The sequence below is a fragment of the Papaver somniferum genome, chromosome 4, assembly GCF_003573695.1.
Source record: "Papaver somniferum cultivar HN1 chromosome 4, ASM357369v1, whole genome shotgun sequence".
Classification (NCBI taxonomy): Eukaryota; Viridiplantae; Streptophyta; class Magnoliopsida; order Ranunculales; family Papaveraceae; genus Papaver; species Papaver somniferum.
This window is the reverse complement of record NC_039361.1, coordinates 57,492,516-57,515,292: the sequence shown is the minus strand read 5'-3', so window position 1 is coordinate 57,515,292 and position 22,777 is coordinate 57,492,516. Positions and strand designations below refer to the sequence as shown.

Below are 22,777 nucleotides of genomic sequence, written 5' to 3'. Positions count from 1 at the left end.
CCAAAATAAATAGTACTTGAACTTAGGGGTGCACATACCCTACCCATATCTGCCAATCCTACCCTACCCGCCAATTTTTTAACCGTATCCTATCCTATCCACTATTCGGCGGGTAGGGTGGCGGGTAAAGATTTTCTTAACCACCGGTAAACGGGTAGGGTGGCGGGTATAGGCCATATCCTACCCACCCTACCTAGAAGTGCACATACCCTACTCCTACCCGCCAACCCTACCCTACCCGCCAGTTTTTTAACCGTATCCTACCCTATCCATTATTTGGCGGGTAGGGTGGCGGGTAAAGATTTTCTTAACCGCCGGTAAACGGGTAGGGTGGTGGGTATAGACCATATCCTACCCACCCTACCCGTTGTGCAGCCCTACTTGAACTTCATAAAAATCAAAACTAAACAAATAGAAGCACAAACAAAAACTCCTCACAAATAAAACTTCATGAGTTCCCCAACAAAATAACAAGGTATTTTTAATAAGATACTCCGGAAAGGAAACCACCAATCAAGCAAAAACTATATACTTCAAAGTTGCTGAGCATACTCTAAGAACATCTAGTGGGGGAGTAGAAACATAACTTGCCGTTCACGAGAAGATCAGGAAATTGGTTAGCTTGGCTACTTCCACCAAGGTTTGAAAAACGGCTACTGAGAGCGTGACCGTTATAACACGTTTTAACGGGTGTGAGCACGTTTCAGGCAAAAATCGTGTTATTTAGGAAAAAAACGTGTTTTTTATATGTTATTATAAAATAACGGGCGTTACAACGATTAAATAGAAAATGAAAAAAATTATGATTTGAAATTCCTATCCAACGGTTACAACGTGCGTGAAAACAGTTATGACAGGTCTAATAACGTTATTATAACGTTTTCTATATATTACTCCCTGCGTTCCACTTTACATGATGTTTTTGGAGTTTTCACGCAGATTAAGAAATGGAGAGAAATATGAATATTTTCCATCTATACCGTTGAGAAAAGTCATCAAACATTAATTATTATTAGTGCATTTAAAAATAAATTTATAGTTCCAAGACAAAATATTAGGGTGTTATTGGAAGTTTTGTGGAAAAATATGAAAACCTTCGAGTATTGTGGAACAAAAAAATAATCCTAAAACATCATCTAAAATGGAAAGTATTATTTTTTTATTTTTAAAATATAAAAAGTTTATATTCTTTTTTATTAAAAAACGATTATAACAGATGTGAAAACGAGAAAAATGGTCTAAAAAACTTACGTTAAAATGTTATTTAGGTGAAAAAAATCTAAAATTCAATTTTAGAAAAACAGTTACGGAAAAACGGTCCTAAAAGACTGTCGTTATTTCTTATGTATCGGCATTTTATAGGCACGGGGTTCGGGGACCCTCACGGCCACAGTATATGGGTGTAACCGTTTTAACGGGTGTTTTTTTTTTTTGTAAAAAACGGGTGTTTTTCAAACCTTGACTTTCACCAATCGCGAGCTTGGACTTTGTGAGAAAAAAGAACAACGATGAACTAAGTACTTAAGCAAAGGTTTACCGGGAAACAACTCATAAATTTGAGTAACCACAGATTGAATTGCAAAGACCTGAGCCTGAAATAGTTATTGTGTGCAGTTTTAGGTATGGGGTGAAGGGTATTAAAGGGGGTTTTGAACATCTCATTGCGAGTATGGAAACATTATTATTGTAGTGATAAGATCTACAAACAAGGTCTGAAAAATAAGGATTGGGGCTTAAAAGTTCTGATTTTAATCCTGTTGGAGAAGGGTAAGAGAGTAAATACGTTCCGTGCCAGTTGCATCTTCAATTGCCACAGAATGGTAAAGAAATTTAGCCAGATAAAGAAACCTAATTTGTCTCTGCAAAGTAACTTTCATGGTGTTGTTCTGCTACGGAGATAAGTGTTACCTGGTAAGGAAGCCGAGAATACGGCTTGTGCAGAAGAAAATTAATGCTCGATGATGCACAGACCAAATCAACACCACCAACTTCCGACAATAAGACCAACAATATAAATCCAAAGCAGTAACAGCAGAACCCAAACCATCAAAATAAAAATAAATCTAAGAACATGATCATACCACAGATTTGGGCCAGCTAATAAAAATAAATCTAAGAACAACATGATCATACCACGGATATAGCCAGCTAAGTTACCTATAATCTCTAAGGGCGGTGGAAAAAGAGAATTAGCCGAGAAGAATGGGGGGGTTTGATAGTGGAATTCTAACCCGACCAAGAGAGAAGGGAGAAGGGAAAAGGAAAAAGAGAACACTGAAATAGAGAACTTACACCCATCCAACAACTTGGAAACCATTACCTAGAAAGAAAACAACAAGCTGCATTAGAATTTATCAATGTTTTAAACAAAGAAATATCCAAATTACTATGAACTTACTCGATAAAAATTATTATATAATGTAAATAAATTAGAACTCGCCTTTAAAGATTCACGACTACGCCTGCAACCATCCATCTCCAATGCAAAAGCCTCCATAACCACCAAAGCATGGATCAGATATGATGGTTTAATTAAAAATGGAAGTAAAAGCGGGGACACACTAAGAAAGACATATCTCTAGTTGCATAAATCTAACTAAATGCATGACGATTTGGCGATCATTTTACTGCATACTTTACAAAAAAACGAAATACAAACTAAACATATAGCCATTCCTGAACAAAAGGACAACCACAATCTCTAGAGGGAAATCATTTGAAGTAAAAAGCCTCAGAAAAATCCTACATTATATACTACAAAAGTTAAGCAGTTGAGACATGTCAATTTGTCATATACTTTAAGGGTGACACAGTAAGTTGCCCAATAAGCAAACCAGGGTACCTTCTTTTGGTTGCCTTCTAAGCATCTAAAGCACTGAACTGGTTGCCTCATAGCTGGAAGAAACCCTGAATGAAAGATATAATTAGACTCTCCAGAACCCAAAGAAACATTAATGCAGACAAAGAATAATTCATTACATAAAAAATAAAACTAAAAACATATATAAAGGAAGTACACCACATCCCAGTAAAGCAAAAAATATTGAACCAATTGTCTAAGATGTCATATATATCCAGCATCACTGAATGTCAAGTTACGGATTTTCTAATGCATTAACACCTGCATAACTTGCAGGAGCTCAAGTTCAAACTAAAGTAAATAAACCCCAAACGAAAAGAGAAGAAAAAACAGTAAATAAAACAAGAAAACTGCAAATCTACATAAAGGCCATCATCTAGAATGTTACAAGAGATAAAATCGCCTTCGGCGAGTTGTCTTACAATAGAAACAGAACACCCCCCACTGAAAGAACCGCCGAGGAGAAGGTCTCCAGACCAATCATCATCTTTCTCGCTCTTATTCCACGGCAATAACATGTCCAGTGCTTGAGCCAGAGCAGCAAAGACAAAGACAAATAAATTCCCATTGATTAGAGAACTAAATATAAAATCAAGATGATAATGTACATGTATGTAGCTCGACAGCAGTCTGGAGTCAGAAAACCAGCTGTCTTTGTCACTTGCCCGAGATAAAGGGATGAGCCAATGCTTGAGCTACCGTCATCCTCTTGTCTGGATCCAACACAAATATTCTCTCCAGTAAATCTCTGAAATTGGCTAACATCTTCGGATCCTCCCCAGGCGACCCTGTAATAACTGTGCCCATATCCTTTGGCCTAATGTTAACAAGTAGCCTCTTTATTGCCTACAAAAACAAATCATAAGCCTCAATCAATGATTGCATGTGTTATGTTCACTTTAATTGCATGTAACTCTATCATCTGAAGCGAAGGAACTCATTAGCAATTGCTCAATATACAGGAAACTAATGTTCACCTTTTTCGTAACAGGATCCTCTTCTGTAGCATGGAAATTCAAATCCTGATCGAAATGTTGATCGGTGAAAGCTCCCTGGAAGAAGAGTAATAACAAAATTATATGAGCAAATACTGTTGGAAGTGAACATGGAAGGTTATGGCATATCTAACCAAGGAATAAATTCAATTCAGCTATATTAAACGAATCAAGATGTAGATAAAAATGAAGGGTATGCCGTTCTCACAGATTCAAGCTCCCCAATCAGAAGAAAATATTAGTTTCATTAAGGATGAACAAATATGAGAACAAACCTTTCGAAGCATCTTTTTTGGAAAAGGTCCCTTCAATTCCATGTGGAGCCGAAGCATGTCATTGTTTGATGGCCCAGGAAAAAGGACCTTCCCAGAGTACAGCTCATACAAACAGCACCCAACTGACCAGATATCCATGGGATGATCATAAGACAAACCAAGAACTGCAAGAGAAAAATAAATAAATGTAAGCACATAATAAAGAACCGCAGGGATGTAGCAAACAGAAGTACTTTTCTACTGCGGAATACAAAGATGAAACTCACTTATTTCAGGGGCACGGTAGAAACGGCTGACTAGATATGGTGTGATTTCATTCTTCCCAGCAAACATAGCATTACCGAAATCACAAAGTTTTAGTACATTCTTAGCCTCGTTAACCTGAAAATAAACCAGCACATGAGAACACTAATCGAAAAGAGACAAAAAAACTACAAAACTACCTGAATGGAAGTAAACAGATAAAGGCTGCTAGGATACAAGCACAGTAGCATTTTTAAAATATCAGAGCCTTCACACGCCAAGAAAAAGGGAAGGCAAGCTAACCTACCAGCATATTGTCTGGCTTTATATCACTATGAAGAACGCCACAATTTCTTAGATGCTTCAGCGAGATAAATAACTGTTTGGCGTAAGCCCTCACAGCAGTCAGCTTAAGGCCAATATTACGACCAAACTTCTTTAAAACCTCACGAAGATTCATATGGAGTGATTCGAAAACTAGGCAAAGATGATTCCTAAACTTGAAACTTGAGAGAAATCGGACACAGTGCCGTCTGTCCTCTGGATCTGCTCCAGCTAGCTTCTTCAGTATAATCAATTCTTCTTGACCAGCCTTGTACCTATTCATAAAGAGCAATTTACAACAATATTTCAGACAATCGCAAAATTTTGAAAGCATGATTTCCTTTCTGAAGAAAACCATATAAAACTTACATAGTGTCATTATTACGTATAATCTTTATGGCAACTTCTTCAGGATCATCCTTCCCAGCCTTAAGATCTTTCGCGCGAACAACAGTGGAGAAAACACCTTTGCCATGAGCAGCGATGACCTCGTATCTGCTATCGAGTATTTCCCCAAATCGATAACCTGTAGGGATCATGTCCTAACCATCAGGACAAAAATAAAGCCCATAATATTGCAAGAACAAAACATGTGCTTATAAAAATGGAAAACCAACAACCAAACTCGAATCTAGAAATATAAAGACCCAAAAAAGGAAGAGTTGATCATATACTAGTATACTTACTGTAATATCCCTCCGCATCATCCCAATTATCATTAAGGCCACTTCTTTCCACTTGCAAACCATCTCCTTTCCCCTGCAAAGACAGGAAATCAAATGAACAGAATGTTTTTTTACTGCAATATCGGAAGAAACACGAGGAAAACTATCCATGTTTATGTTACCATTTTACGACCCCCAGCAGGCGATTCTCCAAAAATGTCATCACTGAACATGTCTGTTGATCTCTCACTCTGCAAACATTTTTAAAAATACATAAAATTAGTTTTGTTTCCACATATTACAGCACCCAAGAGACACGGAGTCGTGAACAATTTTGCTAACCTTTGGAGTGCCATCACCCAGTCCCCCGGCACCTTGAGTCTTCTCAGAAACTGATGTTCCATTCTGTGCAGGCGATTTTCCTACTGAAAATATTGGGTCAGCACCATCAGCATCTGAGTCATCATTCGTACTCCTCGGAAGTTTAGGAACAAGACTAATGGCAGTCTTCGTCAGAGAAGACTGTTCTGGAAGGTTTTTTGCAGGTAGAGAAGACTGTTCTGGAAGCTTGTCTGTATGAAGAGAAGCCTTTGGCTCTGGTTCAAGGTAAATAAAATATAAGAGACGAATATGAACCAGACACCAACAAAATATGCTTCTAAATACATATATAGAAATTCATAATTACAGTGACGCTAAAGTGAAGCTACCTTTTTCTGGGACTTCAGATTGAGGTTGAACCTGTTGTAATTGCTGTTTTTTATATTTTTCCAAAATCGCTTGCCTTCTTTTTCTGCTTTCCTCCTTAATTCTGGCAATGTCTTCCTCTTCTTGCTCAGGAAGTTTCAGTCCAATTTCCTCATCATCTTCTTGCTTCTCTGCATCCCTGAAACACATAAAGACAATACAATTTGTATGACAGTATTTCGCGACGCCTTCATAGATAAATTATCACAATTAAATAAGAGGAATTGTACCTTTGTAGATTCTCTTCACCAACCTCAGAACCTTTTAATCTTATTCTTTCATGGTGATCTTCTGATTCTTCATGTCTTGTACGCCTAATGTCCTTATAACCATCTCTACTACTTTCTGTTTCCCTGTTCCTATCCCTGCCCCTGTCCTTGTCTTTATCAATATCTTTACCCCTGTCTGTATCTCTCAGCCTTTGTCCTTCCCACTCTCTTCCTCTGTCCCTACTTCTGTCCCTATCACGAGCCACCTGACTGTCATACCTCTCCCTCTCCCTCCCTCTGTCCCTCTCTCGAGTTTCCCTACTGCGATGCCTTTCCCTGTCACGGACGTCTCGGCTACCATGTCTATCCTTTTCGCGGATGTCTCGGCTACCATGTCTATCCTTTTCGCGGATGTCTCTGCTACCATGTCTATCCTTCTCGCGCATGTCTCGTCTACCATGTCTATCCTTCTCGCGTACGTCTTGGCTACTGTTTCTATCCTTCTCTTGGATGTCTCGGCTGCCATGCCTCTTCTCCCGTCCACTGTGTCTAGAATAACTACTACCCCGTTCTCTATTCCTAGGCCTGTCCTCTCTACCATGTCTACCTACTCTTTCATGGTCAGATTCATCTTTAGCCTTCTCTGGTGAATCACGCAGCTTAACTCGGCCACTGGTATCTTCAAAATGATCATGGGACACCGATCTGCTCCTGACATGGGCCTCGTCATGGTAATTATCATAAGATGGAGAGTGTACAACAGATTTGTACTTGTTGCTTCCGGGAGAAACAGACTTTTCCACACTCTCTAAACCATTTCTTTCACCATCAACTGAATCTGAATGTCTCTTCAAAGTCAACGCGTTATCGTCTTCAGAATCTCTAACATGTTCAGTACTAATATAGCTATCATCTACTTTCCTGTATTTTCTGGAGTCAGCTTCTTCTCTAGTGACGGGAGATCTCGACCTTCCACGACTTTTCCTAACATCTGATTCAGCATGCCTGTCCTTAGTGGAACCATTTTTTGCAGACCTTGATCCTCTATGGCTCTTCTTATCACCAGCATTGGATGTGTCTTCTTTATAACCATTGACACGATCTGGGGACCCATATCTGGAAAACGTGTCATCGCTTCGCCTTTTCACTTTTTTCTCCCTGTGCTCAACTATTTCAATCCTTGAATCCTGTTGAGTATCAATTTCATCATCCACACTCTTCACCACACTCCCATCAGTTTTGTGCCTGTCAATTGCTGATTCACCATGCTCCAAAAACCCATTGCAATTACGCCTAATTTCCTTTGCCTTTTCATCAGAAAGTTTGTGTGCGTCACTGGTCCCCTGAAAAATTAGCAATGACATTAATATTTATGCAATTAAAATCAACTCAAAGACTATAAAGTGCATATCAATATTAAGTTCTATAAGCTTGTAAGCAGGTCTTACGAAATTATTATACGGCATCACTCTTCATAACTCGCCTATCTAAACTTTAGCCTGCAATTGCATCACAGTGTAATCTTGGTTTGACTTAACTAGCAATTAGCAATCCCATGCTTGCCTTACTAGCTAATGCGATTCAAATATCACGGATTGCAAAAGGTATAAAAGGGAGTATATTAATATCTATTTTCTGATCGGACACACAAGAAAATACCCAAAATCAACAAAATTAGGGTTTTAAATAGAACTCAAAATAAAACGAATGAAAGAAACAAGCCGATAAAAGGGAAAGTTATTACCAGATTTCGATCATCAAGTTTCTCAACACGTTCCTGAGGATCAATTTCACCAGATTCAACATCAGAATCCAATTTTCTCTTCCCATCAAAAACACCTTCCTCAGCTTCCTCGTCTAGAATTTCACCTTCCTCTTTATCATCAACAACAGGAAGATTTTGAGATACAAGATCCTCAACATCTTCTTTATCAATGTCATGTTTACTACTACGATGTCGATGATGACGGTGGTGGTGGCGATGGCTACTCTTACGGTGACTGTGTTTCCTTCGCTTCGAATCTTCTTCTAATCCATCTTCAGAAGATCTATGGTGTTTTTTACGAACATCTTGTTCGTCTCCAGCCATGGAAATTGCAGAGAGTTTTCAGAATTCTAGGGTTAGGGTTTGGGCAGAAAGAGGGAAAAGGAATAGGAAAATCGCGAAAACAAGTTTAGCGGGAGGGATTTTTCGGATGCTTTCTGATTGGGGTATACTGTGTTTACGTTTTCTCTAGGAAGTATGTCCGTCCTATCTCTTTATGTACGAGTTGTTTATTCGAGTCGGATGATATTATATGATACTTTGATACCGACTAGCGATTCTATACAACTTGTTTGTTTGTTAGTCCAAACAAGCATGGCTTTACTGGATAACTTCTCGGTCAAGCGGTTTCTAAGACGTTGGATCATCAAATAAACGGTTGGATTCGCAATTCGATTGATTATTCGCATTCAGTTCAGGATCCACCACGGGCCCCAAAGGGTTCAAGGCTTTCATATATGGATTTTAGATGTGGAACATATCTGATCTAACGTTTAAAAGCCGCTTGCAAGAGAAGTCAACCCGCAAAGTTGTGTAGGATAGCACTGCTCTCTAGAAAAATACGCTTGGTGGATGTCTAGTACAATATGAATAATTTACTCAACAAGAGGATTTAGCTATTTGCAGAGCCTACGTTTTTCACACACAAGATGTTGTAGATATTAGTATGAATGTATCCCAATCGACGTTGTGGGAGAAAGTTTATGAAATGTTCGTCGCTGAAACGGGAAACATTAATAAGCGTGATCCTCACTTATTGTCACATCTTTTTAGTTCAATTAGTCGTCTTGTATCGGAATTCATCACTTTACTGATGGAGAATCACAGAAATAGGCTCAACGGTGAAGTTGTACATGAAGTGGAACCCAAAACTCTAGCGATGTGGGTAATATCTCACGACGGTCGTCCTTTCGACTTCCACGCTTGTTTCAACATTCTTAGGGTGCTCAACAAATACAATCCCTACATCGCTCTAGGAATTCCACCACCCGACGAGAACTAACGCCTATGTAGTAGTTGTTTTAATCTAATGTGTTTCTTTTATTCTCATGTATGATGCGGTTGTTCAATGCAGTATGTTTTTATTTATGAGATTGATGGTGCAGTGTTTAATCCAAGAAAATTTTAAATTAGTTATGATATTGACGGTGCAAATGTGAAGGCATCCACATGTTTGGTTTTAGATAATCGTAATAACACAAAATAAACAACAAAATAACATAATACCATAGTGAATCGATTTGTCTTCAACTTTAATCAGCCCACTCCACCAAAAAACACCTAGGAAATGCATAAAAGTCTTGCAACCGGGGTTTGAGCATCTACTGATTCTCTATGGACAATGTTTGTATTCGTGATCTCCATATCCACAATGCTTGCAGTGTAATAACTCCTTATTCAATTTGGCTTTAAGTTTGAAGTTTTTGCATAGTGTTGCAATCTTTTCTTCTTCTTATTTAATCTTAACAGTATCATCTAGCATATGTGGTTCCTTTGGACAATTGGGATCTTGACATTGAAAATACCTGAGCTTTTCCGGTTGTGATTCAATCACCATTCTTATACGTGAAAAACCTTCCCGCCGACACTTTGAATACATCCAATGGCATTGCATAAGACTGTGGTTATCCATGAAACATAATGGACAAACCTCTTTTACTTCGACACATAGTATTTGATTCGCTTTGACTTTAGAAAACATAGTGGATGTTGTTGGCTTAAGAAAGAAATCTGTTGGTTTGGTTGAGAATAAAACCTAGTGTTGTATTTATAACAAAAAAAAAACAGCCGTGTGTAATTCAAACGGGCGGTTGTAGGAAAGCCGCGCGGTTTTACTATAAACGCCAACGACTAAATTTCCAATGGCTCGATTTTCTTTCTCGACCTATTAATTTCCCATCTCTTAATTCACATCTTCTTCTTCTTCTTTTTTTCTAAAACTCTTAATCTCTCTCGCTCTGCAAAAATGTCTATTAGAAATTGTGGTCCCAAGTTTACTGAAGAAGAGAATATAACTATATGCAAAGCATATTTTTTTCATAGGGTAATCATTGGAATGGGCTTTCAATGCAGTTCTTTTTAGGAGAACGTTTTTACAATGTTCGTCCCACTGATGGGAAACCCAGGAAACCGAGATGCTCGTTGATTACGTGCTCGTTTTCAATCTATTAGGATTGCAGTCCATCCATTTCTTGATCTGGTAATGGAAATTGATAGAGAAAAGTTCATCGGTGTAACTGAAGATGAAGTGATCCAAACAGCTCTTGATAATTGGGAGGAAGCTCATGGTAAACCTTTTTGTTACGAAGCATGTTTTATGATTCTAAAAGATGGTTCATCTCAAACACATCTATACTGCACTCGAATGTCTCTCCCGATCTTTACAATGGAAGAAGATGTTACTCTTGTTCGATGTTGGTTACTTGTATGATAAGACCAGTAAACAATAACTATTTCTGGGAAAGAGTATTGGGATATTTTGTAGCATCGCGGAACGAAACCATAAGAAACAGTAAGAGCCTAGAACTAAGAACTGCATTCATCACTAAGGAAGTCAAACATTATACAAAAGTTTTTTGGATGGTTCACCGTAGCAATTCTGAATTATCCAACGAAGAACTGGCGAGTATCTTACCTTTGTCCTTACTGATCAACTGCATCGTAAATATCTGAACTTGTTGTTTATCTGTTTTACAAAAAAACTTCGCTCAGACCAAGTTTACTGAAGAAACCGGAAGAGAGTTTAAGCATTTTGAATGTTATGAACTCTAAAGAGAGAATGTCGCTAGATTTGGTGTAGTTTGGTGTTTTTGTTGTGGTTTATTAAAATGTAGTTTGATGTTATTTGCAAGTTTAAATTATAATAAATTTCGCTTAATCAGAAGTGGAAATCTATTTTAAAATCTAAATATTTTCATTCATTGATATTACTGCCAATTCTTTTACAAGATATAAACTTAGACAATAATAAAAAGTACTAAACAACTTCAATAAAAATCAAGTACAAGCTTTGGCCTCCTGTTTATCTTCATTTGACGTATCTTCCATTCAATGCGCTCCTTGACAGTGTCGCCTTTGTTTTTGCATTTTTTGTTGGTAATTTTCAAAACTAGAGCTCTTCTTTGCCTTTTAGCGGAACATTTTCTTGGAGCAACTTCAAAAACTTGCACTTCCCTCTTAAATTTTTCAATCTTTTTAAAAACTCTCACATATCTTAGAAACAACAGCTTCAAGTTTTGCATCGCAAAAAAATGTGATCGCCTTTTCAGCCATTAAAACTAAAAAATTGAAATAGATTCGGAAGAGAAAATTCAAGAGAAGTGAATTTTGGTATGATTTAATTGTTTGAAGATGATGGTAATTTATAGAGGTAAAAAGTTGATTCTCAAAAAAGTATCCATTGGCGTTTTTGCTTCAAACGCCAACGTGAGAGGAATAAATGCCGCGTTTATGTCCCAAACGCCCGCGGTTTTAGTTCCAACCCCGAGTTTGAGCAACGCACGCGAGCATGTGTCGCTAGTCCTGACGCTTGATGATCAACCGCCCATTTCTGCTCCCACAATGGAGAAACCTGTTTGGCCATCCACCTGGCTCAACAAAAAAATTCATTTGAACAATACCATAGGAATTTCTCTAATAATAAAACCTAAACCTAAACCTAAAACCAAAATCAGTTTCATTCTCATTCACCCTATAAACTGATTTTTCTCTTTTTTTTCCTTTTTTTTTTGTGAAACCAAAACATCGTCGAATATCGACGATCCAAAAAGGATTAATCGTTTTCTTTTTTCCATGAAAGTCGAACCAAACAAGAGTAAAAAATGCTACTAACAGGAAATTTCCTAGTGAGCATCATCCCGGAATTATTGAAGCGATTCGAAACATAACGGTTAAGTAGGAACAACCGTCTCTGATCGTACAACTAAAGGAGGAAATGTGTCGAATCAGGTACTTTTCTATCAACCCAATCCTCTAAACTAAGTTTTAGTAACATGCAATCGCGCAAAAATTGAAAATTTTGAATTCAATTTTTTCTGGGTTTATCAGAATCGGATTATGTCAATGTACCGGTGAACCGATTATATATAAAAATGGTTTATGTTCATGCCCAGAAAGACCAATTATGCTGCATGTGTTTTTTGGTTCGAGAAATTTGAACCAAAATTAGATAATGTTAATGACTACATAGCCCAATTCAATTACAATAGGCATAACCTTTTTTCTGTAAAAATTATTTGTTAGAATCGGATTACATATGTGTCCAAAAAAACCGATTGTGTAGCCTTTTGGTTTCAAATTGCTTAGCCCATAATCGGATTACATGAGCACTTATAAAAACCGATTGTTGATGTGCAATGTTAAAATCGGATTTTATATGTGTATCGAGTAAACCGACTGTTTTAAGAAAAAATGCCCAATTTTTTTGTATCTTTTTTTTTGGTTAGAATCAGATTACACGATCACTTATATAAACCGATTGTTGATGTGTTATATTAGGAATCGGATTTAAAATGTGCATCGAGTAAACCGACTGTGTACCTAGAATTCAAAAATATGCATTGAATTTCATTGTTGTTTGTCGCTTATCTCCGTATTATACAGGCCAAACAAGGGAAAGCAACAAAACCAAGTCGAAAAGAAATATAATAGGAAAAATGAATTTGATTATCCTCAGAGTTTGGGGCCTCGCCGAGAGGGTGGTAAAAATTTGAATGCTTCTCACCGAAGGGGATCGGAAAGTAAATCCAAAAGGATCTGCATCAATGACCCACCACCTCAAGCATAGCAACCAACACAAGAAGAATCTGCTTTTGCTACACCTACTGAAGAAATAGGTGGTGATAGAGAAGTTGTTGAAGAAGACAGTGGTGAGGAGGAATTTAATTAAGAAGAAAGTGGTGGCAAGGATATCAATAAAGAAGAAAGTGATGGCAAGGAAGTTGATGAAGAAGAAAGTGACAATGAAGGTGATGAAGAAGAAATTGAGAATGGAGGTGATGAAGAAGAAAGTGAGAATACAATTGATGAAGAGACATGAGAAGTTTAAGAACAAGTTCAAGTAGGAGAAGTTCAAGAACCAGTCCAAGGAGGATACATTCAAGAACAAGGTAAGACAAATGGTAAGAATGATGGTCCAAAGAAGAAGAAAGGGGACCACATGCCCCACCCACTTAATATGTTTCCTCGCGGTCCTACTGATACCGTTTACGAGTTACCCGGTGATGGAGAAAAGTTTTTATGGGGGTATAAAGAGAGTTGGGACGTTATCGTCTTCCATACCATAGTAACTACCTAAACCTTATGCTGTGTAAGATAAAACTTATTATCCGTTTAGTGTTTTGATTATTTTCTATCAGATTTGTTTTATTTGATAGGATCATAAGGATGTCGTTCATTGTATGAATCCAGGAACGTCAGTGAGTATGAACCAGAATGAACAATTGGAGAAGTCGAGGAAGTAATCGAGCTAGTCAAAATCTACGAGATTGTTGCCCGTGGTCGACAATTTGGTTCTTGGTTACGACAGACCTTTTTGTTCCGCTTTTGCCGAGAGATTTTACGGGGAAACAGATACTTTGCATCTTCTGTTTGGTGAATTGACGATAATTCCAAATGATGCGAAGTTCATTACCGGTCTAAGCATAGAAGGTAAAGTCGTGAATCACAAAGACTACGCGCAAGAGCTTGAGTGGGGCAAGATTTATGCCTTCACCAAGGATGTGTTCCAATGGGATGAGAAGAAGACCAAGTCAGATATGCTAGTAGGCACAACAAAGCAGAGGATATTCAGTCTCGCTTGCTCGAGGTACAACTTCATGGAAACAAAGAAGCTTCGTGCACAGGTAAAAGCGGTTACCAAGGAACATAACTTCGCTACGACCAATGCACATGTCCTCTACATCGTGGGATTTGTTATCTTCCCCGACATTTTCGGTGCCCATGTGAGCGCCAACATTATTCTACTGTTGCAACCATTTGACAAGATTCACGAATACTCTTGGGACTCTGTCATCCTTGCTCACTCGTTGAACGAGTTGAGAAAGGCTTCTAGGGCTCAAAGGAACCAAATCGGAGGGAACACGACTTTTCTGCATGCGTGGATATATTTGCACTTTCCAATATTTGCTGAAAAGGCTTTTCTGAACAAGCAATGGGATGATAGGTTTTATGGAGACAAGTACACCTATAACAGTAAGAAAAAGTCCCAAAATAAGGATTATCTGAAGTTGAGACACCAGTTGGACAACTTGACGACGAAATATGTTGCCTTTGACCCTTACAAGGAAGTATCAACTAAAAGAAAAGGAAAGATGGTTGGGTGCACCGAGAAAGAACGTTATTTTGGGCCTTTGTTTCACCCAAGAGGACATGTAATATACAACCCAAAGAGAGTTGAAAGACAATGCAGATACGTACAAAAAATTCCAAAGGAGCACAAGAAGTTTAAAATCAACGGGGCCAAGAGCAAGTCACTGGATAAGGATATTGAGATTGTTTACCACCCTTTACCATCATGTGAATACTGGGATGAGAGAAGGTACAAAAATGATATGGATGGTCATTTGAAAACAAATAATGAGGCAATTTCGGGTTACATGCCGTGGTACCTCAACATTTCGCATACTCAAGTGATACGAGTAGATGAGATGCCCAAGATAGAGGACAAAGATACATCTCTCGAATACCTGGTGCGTATTGTTACTCAATTACGTTTTTTTTAATGGTTTTAGCATGATTTGTTGAATGTTTGTTGTTTAAAATGGAAACAGAGAAGACGAGTCGGGCACTTGATAACCCAAGCAAGGATAGATATCAGGAAAGGGAAAAATGTTAAGGCCAATGAAAAGTTGATTAATGAATTGAACAGTCTCGAAGATGTATAAGCGTGTGCAAAGTTTGGGGAAACGGAGGTGGTCGAGAAGACAAAAAAAAAAGAGGACGAAAACTACCGTAAAAAAGGAAGTCTGAAGGTGCATCGAGCAGCGCCCAACCTTCTAAACGAGGACGAGGTGGTCGTGCTCGTGGTGTGGATTTTGATGATTGAATGGCTTCTTTGTTTTCCAAACTTATGTCTTTAACTATGGATAACTATGGAGTCAAAACTTATATTTAAACTTATTTTCGAATTATGTTTGTTATGTTCACTAGTTTATGAATGACTGAATCTGGTTTGTTTTAAAAATTGCTTGTGTTTTCTTAGGAGGCGACAAAAGAACCAACTACAATTTGTGTGCCAACATTATGGGATTCTGCAATTTTTTCTTTCACAATCGGTTTACGTGTAACAATGTAAAATCCAGTTTCGAATACCTTCATAATCGGTTTATGTGGGCATTCCATGTAATCCTATTCTTGTAAGGAAAATTGGAACTTTTTCTGTAACTTTGTTTTGCCAAGAATCGGATTACATGTGCAGTTTTAAAACTCGATTATGGCGAGGCAGATTTTATATGAATTTGCAATACTAGAATCGGCCTATGTGGATATTCCTAAAATCCGATTGTGTGAATTGATGTCGAAAAAAATAGTCGTTGAGTCCTTCTCTATATAAAGACAACCTTTTTGAGCCACTCCCACATCACACCCTGAGCCTAGAAAATAGAATGGGATCTGGAAGAAGATGCAGCTCGTAAAATTGTTCATCCCCGTCTTCCACGAACGTCCCAACGAACTATATTCAATGTTTTGGAAGAGGGTGAAAGAGTTCTATTATGAACGCACCACGAATCCAAAAAACTATAAATGGAGAGACTTATCTTTTCGATTCCAATACATAAAATATTGTTGCGAGAGTATGTTAAAGTAAGCATACTGAATGTTTGCATACAACATCGAATAAATAATTTAATCACAGATGGAACGATTCAAGGGCCTATGGCGAATTCATAACGGGGAAAATAAGTTCATTCACCACAAGGAATAAGCGGTGTTGCACCGTCGTGCAAGGAGGTTCATGAACGAACATTTGATCTGTCACATTCCAGAATTTGCATACTGAATTGGCATATGTATGTAATGTGCTAATTAGACTATGTAATGAATATTTTGTTTCTAAAAATATGTAACAATCGGATCATGTGGACTTTTATAAACTTCGTTTATAGTAATCGGTTTATGTGTACATTAACAAAAACCGATTTCGGGCTTTATTCGTCAATTGAAAAAACTCAACCAAAAATCGGTCTATGACTGCACTAACATCAACTAATTGTGGTTCAAGTTTTTTTTTTTTTTAAAATACTTTTTTTTCAAGTTTTGATGATGAATTAATGGTAGTTGATTTCAGGATTAACTTGATTAAACATCATTTAATCACCCAAATTAGCACTAATTAATCAGGAGTAGTTTTACCGTTTAGTAAAATTGTTGGATAGGGATTATCCATTTTACTTCAAAATATTCTTTTTTGTCTTATAATCATAGGCACCAAATAATCACACTACGCCCCAAACTAGCCAGGACTGTATTCATGTAAGTGATAAAGAGTAAGTCGTGGTACAAGATCAGGGTGATTAGGAATCCACTTATCACCCAGATACTTATGTGTTCCCTAGTGCCACCTCGTAAACAACAAAAATTTAATAATCTCTAATCTTTGGTAATCCCATTCCAAACCCAAAATCCCCGAGTTGTGGTATCATAACGAAGAGGATTAGTCTGATTTTCCCACAGAGCATTGGGGTTAGACACTGCGTTATGTTTACGTAAATGATAAGAAAGATTCAACGGTCGGCTATTGAGGCTTTAAGTACTTAGTATACATTGCCTTGGATGATTATAGGGTATGTGAACTGTACTTTGACATAAAAGGAAAAATCGGGGGAGCAGACACCTCTAAATCAGAAAACTATTTTCCTCTATAAATCATTAACCAAATAAGTTTTACTGATGTTCCTTATGCTGGGGATCCTTATACTTAGTCAAATTATATACAAGGAAATCATCTAATCAAGGTGGGATTGGATAGAGCTTTCACAAGCTAGAGAGATTTTTGTTTATCTGCAAGCTTACCTTTTTAATTTGATTTCCTTGGGTCTAATCATGCGCCTCTATTATTAGTCACTCATCCTTAAGCAACTCACATGTATATTCCATTCAGATTGTATGAACATTGGCTAAGTATCCAGAGTATACTTCCATAATAAAACAATTTTGGACAGTTGGTCATAGTACTTCAGCAAGCGCTAATATAGCTGCTAAACTATAAATTACCCAGCAAGCCTTACAAACTTGGAGTAGGAAAACTCTTGGGGATATTCGAAAGCAAATTACATCGGTTAAACACGAGAAGTAATTAATACTCCAAAATTTCAATAATGCTGAAGTATTTGAGTCATATGATAATCTTCAGCTTGAATCAGCTCACCGGTATGATATGGATGATCTTTATTTGTGCTGAAAATCCAGAGATGATATTTTATATCATGCGGATAGAAATACAAAGTATCTTCATGCGAAAGCCAATTTCAGACGAAAACGACATCATATAGCATCTCTTAAAAATGAGCTAGGATTATAGCATTCAAACCAATGGTACAACAATACATTCGCTTTTAGGCTAAAGTTACTTTTACAGAAACAAAGGTAGTATGAAGTTTGGGTTCATTAGATTTTGTACTTGGATCAATCGTAGAAATTTGTGGAATAACAAATAAAATCATTTTAACGAAAATATGGAACTCTAATCTCCACGATCTCAATGTTGATACAATTAGTGTCCAAGCTTTTTACTCAATTACAACATGTTGAATCACACATAATTAATTGGCCAAATATATCTTTTAGAAGTAACAATTAAGAAAGATATACATTACTAATCAGATTCCAAGTCGTACTATATAGTTCATGTCCATGTTAGACACCAACAGATCTGTAAAGGGGCCAAAATAGTTGCGACAGATAGGAAAATTACGCCTAGCGTGTCTAGGCGCGCGGGCCATAACTTCCCTGGTGTGCCATGATGATACTACTTACCGGGTCTTAAAGCTAGGAAAATGCACGTTCATTTGACCTTGCAAGTTGCAAGCATGATACATCTTATTTAGCTTCCACACTTTTCCAACTTACCCTTATTCTACGGAAGGTTTAAAGCCTTGAAGGCTATGGCCGTCGCATTATTACATGCGTCACTGGATTCCGAGTCTTGTTTAGGCATAAGGCATGTCCTGAAATTACGCATAGACCATTGAAGGCCTAATATCCCCTCTTCACTTAGCTTAAACATTACTGATAGCATGCACTTGTCTTGATCGTGCCAAGGGTGCATCAATCATGCTCATGCCATACGTTCCTTAGGCTTATGCAAGCTCCCCTAACTTGCATATCAATATATCTTACTTTTGAGGCTATGCCCAATGCGCCATTGGTACATGCCTAGGTCGAACGCCTTGATAGGAAGTATGAGCATCCAAAGAATGGAATGCAACCTACCTCATCAAGTTTGGCCATAATCAACTCTTGCAACGATCTACCGAGCCAGATGATATGAGAGGCCGATATGTCACAATCATCTCACAATTAGATGATATGAGCGACAAAGTGTTGGATCGGCAATGCTCCAACTCGTTGCAACTTCCTACGTACCCTTCCCTACTCTAAAGGGATCAAGCACAGATCGTAGTTCATCCTCGAAGGGACGGAAGCTTAAGACAACTCGTTTGCAAGGTCGTGGCCAAGCAATGATGATTATGGTCTAGTCTGTATCAAAACGCATTCAAGTGATGCATATTTGGTATGCGGCATGGCATAGTGATGCCCATGCTTAATATGCTCCATTGTCAAGGATACACAACTATAAATCATTTATACTCTTTCGGATAATCTATGAAGCTTACTTGGTGCATGGTCTGCATATGCACCTTCAACCAACTACCCCTCTTTATATATGTTAACTTGACATTTTTACAACTTAGATTAGGGGAACACAATGACTTCACCAAGTCCCAAGCCCGTGATGGCTGCACATTACTACCCTGACCAAATACAATGTACGGACGTGATAGTTGTACATTCAGTTTTAGCTCACAGATTAGTTCCAACGTTCGGCCATGATGGTTGAACATTTCCTGAGCTGGGTCTAGTGAAGGGCCGTGATGGATGTGTTTCCGTATTTGGCCCATAGCCCACTACAATGTTCAGCAGTGATGGTTGTACATTGCCAAGACCAGCCCTCTCTGGAATGTTGCAATATTGGCCATAGGCCAATGATCTGCGTAATGTGCCATTGTGGCGCTACTTTTTTCTAGGCCAGCCACCCAACTGGCCTAAAACACCTTTCGTGCGAGATTGGCTATTGTCCAATACAACTTACAACTTGTACCCTGTTGGTGTGATATTGTCCCTTGGACAATATACCTTCGCAATGCGCCTTACTTGGCGCCATACTCGCAATGTGTCAATGTTCTCTTAACACGCAATGGAGCTTGAGATGAAGCTTCATCTCATGCCATGGCGCATCTTTGCGCATGCGCCATGCTAGAAATTCGGAGTGTTACACTAGTCCACTAACAAATTTTATAAGGTAAATGATATTGGTTAATTCTATGCATTGAACCCAGGTAATATTTATTTTAACCCTTTTAATTCTGTTCTTGATGTCCGTAAATATAACTAGTGCATGATAATGAGCATTAACTGGCATTGGATGCTAATTCATGAGCCACCTTTGTCGTCCTTATGCACACACAAAAAAAAACTGCAAACTTGACAAAAGTTTTGCACGTACGACAAAATACATCAATCACCAACGATAACAAGCAGTTTTTTAATCACAAAATTGGTTAAAAAGACCAAAATCAACAATTCCTGGGTGAAATGGACAGTTAGATTTTGATACTGTTTAAATGGACAAAAATGTAAAAATAGGCAGGATGTAACCAGTTTCATCGTGCCCATTTTCAAATATTTTTTCTTATTTTTAATTCACACAGGATGTATCCAGTTTCATCCTTGCTATTTTTTAAATTTAAGTCAGGATGAAACCAGTTTCATCCTTACTATTTTTTTTTGGCCATTTCACCCAAACTATTTTTTACTCGTCCATTTGAACCGTGATTTAAAAATATTTGGACAAATGACCCATTTTCCGTTTTTTAATATCCAAAACAATTACTTGAAACATTTTTGTCGACGCCTTAATTATGCTTTAATTTTTCAAACATTTTTGCTATTTATGGGATAATCATGGTATCATCGGTAGTTCCAGTAAAGTTTGCTACCAATTGATCTTTAGCCATTTTTTTTTGTTATCATCATTTGGGTTGGAATTTGGCAGTGCGATAAGATTAGTTACGTAATGTCTAACTCCATGAATAAGTTTTTCATAATTAATAATATGATTTCAGGTGAATTTTCTATGTTGTGGTTAAAAGCTGAACAAAGCTCTCTTTTTAGAGCTTCTGGCCCCACCAGAGTATATTTCAGCCAATACGATCATCCTGTTTATTCACACCACTAATTTTTGGTATTTTCAACCCCAATTCCCTTTGTTTACCGCCTAACTTTTCTACTAAACCCTATTTGATTCACATAATATTAATTCCTTTTAGGTTTTCCTAAATATCAATTTCACAAGAAAAGAAAAACAACCACGATTGCTCTTCAACAACCCTAAATCAAATAAAAACCTTTGCATAATCAGAAAAATCTCCAATAAAAAGCTCTGCCCGAAATCAATTGAGCTCATCTTCCTAAATCTCTAAGAAAAATTTATTTCAATATTTTGTCCAGACAAGGTAAAATTCAATTAGTTTTTATGTATCTTGATGTAATATCACATTAAAAAAAAGTATCTTGATATAATATTAGTTTATTAATTAACCAGGATTATAGATCAGCTTGAATCGGTCTACAACTTTAATTTTTTATGTTTATGTTGATGGTGGTTTCTAGCTTAGGATTAAAATTGTAAAATCTTGCATCTGATGTGACGTCACTCTGCAAGGAAACGGAGCCATGAGTGCTAACCTCTCCACTGGCATACTTATTGAGTCGTTCAATATATCTACATGAAATTTACCCAGACTGGCGGATTAGCAACCATCCCAAACACTCTATAAATTTCGGCACTTCGCCTACATAAGACTCACTGAGTACTTTTCCTGTGCTATGTTCCCCGTCAGAACCCTTAATATCGGTATGGCATGACGGATTTATGTTCACTCGCAGCAGAGTAGCACGGATCTCCAAGTACCAAAGTTAAGGCCATTGCACGAAATGCTCAGACAGAAAGCACACTGCACCCTGTAAAAAAGGAATTTTGTGACAACACACAAAATCCAATCAATAATTATGATAACTCACAACAAACTCATGAACCTCACTAATTTTCAGAAATTAGGGTCTTGCACCCTGCGCAGTATATTAGACCCCATTGGTCGAAATTACGCTTAAGCAACTAAGCAATTGATCCGTCGCGGATTAATAGGTGTAGAGTCCTGCCCAAAATCAGATACAAAGAGTAACGGAGCCGCGGAGAAGGAGCAAAATCATGGTCATGCCACTTGGACACGCCCCCATTTTACCTAAACCGGCCCTACTCCTTTGTCGACCAATCAGGTCGCCTTAAATCTGCCACGCTCCTACAAGTCGTGGTTGGGCCCATACTAGCCGGCCCCATTTTTCATCAACCAATCAGGTTGCTCTAAAGCCGCCACACTCACACCAAGTGTGGCCACACCCATGCTTGGTCGGCCCCTCTCCTTCCAGCCGACCAATCAGGTCACTTTAAATGCACCACAAGCACTAGAGGTGTGGTCGCGCCTTATGTTTGGCCGACCCCTTTTCTTGACCAATCAAGTCGTTCTAAACTTGCCTCCATACATTAAAGTCCAAACGCACCCTGCCGCGCTTCCATGTTAATCGACGGGCCAAACGCACCCTGCCAAAACAACATATTAGTCGGCATGCCAACACGCCACTCTGCTGCAATAACATGCCACGAGCCACTTTAGCCTTGGCCATGCCGCCAAGCCCTAACTTTGGCCACGACGCCAAATCTTAGCCTTGGCTACGCCGCCAATCCATAACTTTGGCCACCACGCCAAACTTTAGCCTTGGCCATGCCGCCAAACCCTAACTTTGGCCACGATGCCAAATCCTAGCCTAGGCCACGTCGTCAAGCCCTAACTTTGGCCACAACGCCAAACCCTAGCCTTGGCCATGCCGCCAAGCCCTAACTTTGGCCACAACGCCAAACCCTAGCCTTGGCCATGCCGCCAAGCCCTAACTTTGGTCACAGAGCCAAATCCTAGTTTTGGACATGCTACAACGCAACAGGCGTGGCCACGCCACAACGCCACGGCTACGCCACTGGCATGCCGCTATGTTATGGCTACGCCAGGCGCCACTATGCCAATGGCGCCACTTTGCGATACAACGAGATATGGCCATAATCAATGGCCACCCTATCTCCTG

The 22,777-nt window shown here is 38.4% G+C and overlaps 1 protein-coding gene across 1 annotated transcript; it reads right to left on the bottom strand.

Moving 5' to 3' along the window:
• Positions 1–3,472: 3,472 nt before the first annotated feature.
• Positions 3,473–8,545, bottom strand: LOC113275606 (serine/threonine-protein kinase prpf4B-like). Its single transcript, XM_026525143.1, has 12 exons — positions 8,063–8,545; positions 6,340–7,661; positions 6,073–6,248; positions 5,705–5,958; positions 5,545–5,613; positions 5,384–5,456; positions 5,067–5,223; positions 4,681–4,972; positions 4,397–4,511; positions 4,131–4,294; positions 3,838–3,912; positions 3,473–3,706 (listed from the first exon to the last, which is right to left on the bottom strand). Exons 1-12 carry the CDS (start codon positions 8,405–8,407, stop codon positions 3,518–3,520), a joined length of 3,231 nt encoding a protein of 1,076 aa, XP_026380928.1. The 5' UTR covers positions 8,408–8,545; the 3' UTR covers positions 3,473–3,517.
• Between the last annotated feature and the right edge of the window lie 14,232 nt (positions 8,546–22,777).

What these genes read in the sequence shown, in the direction of transcription:
- LOC113275606 (XM_026525143.1), bottom strand. Translation starts at nt 8,407, where the DNA reads ATGGCTGGAGACGAACAAGATGTTCGTAAAAAACACCATAGATCTTCT. An exon ending in GGTGAAGAGAATCTACAAAG is followed by an intron (nt 6,249 to 6,339) that starts GTACAATTCCTC and finishes TATGTGTTTCAG; the next exon opens with GGATGCAGAGAAGCAAGAAG. An exon ending in CTACCGTGCCCCTGAAATAA is followed by an intron (nt 4,295 to 4,396) that starts GTGAGTTTCATC and finishes TTTCTCTTGCAG; the next exon opens with TTCTTGGTTTGTCTTATGAT.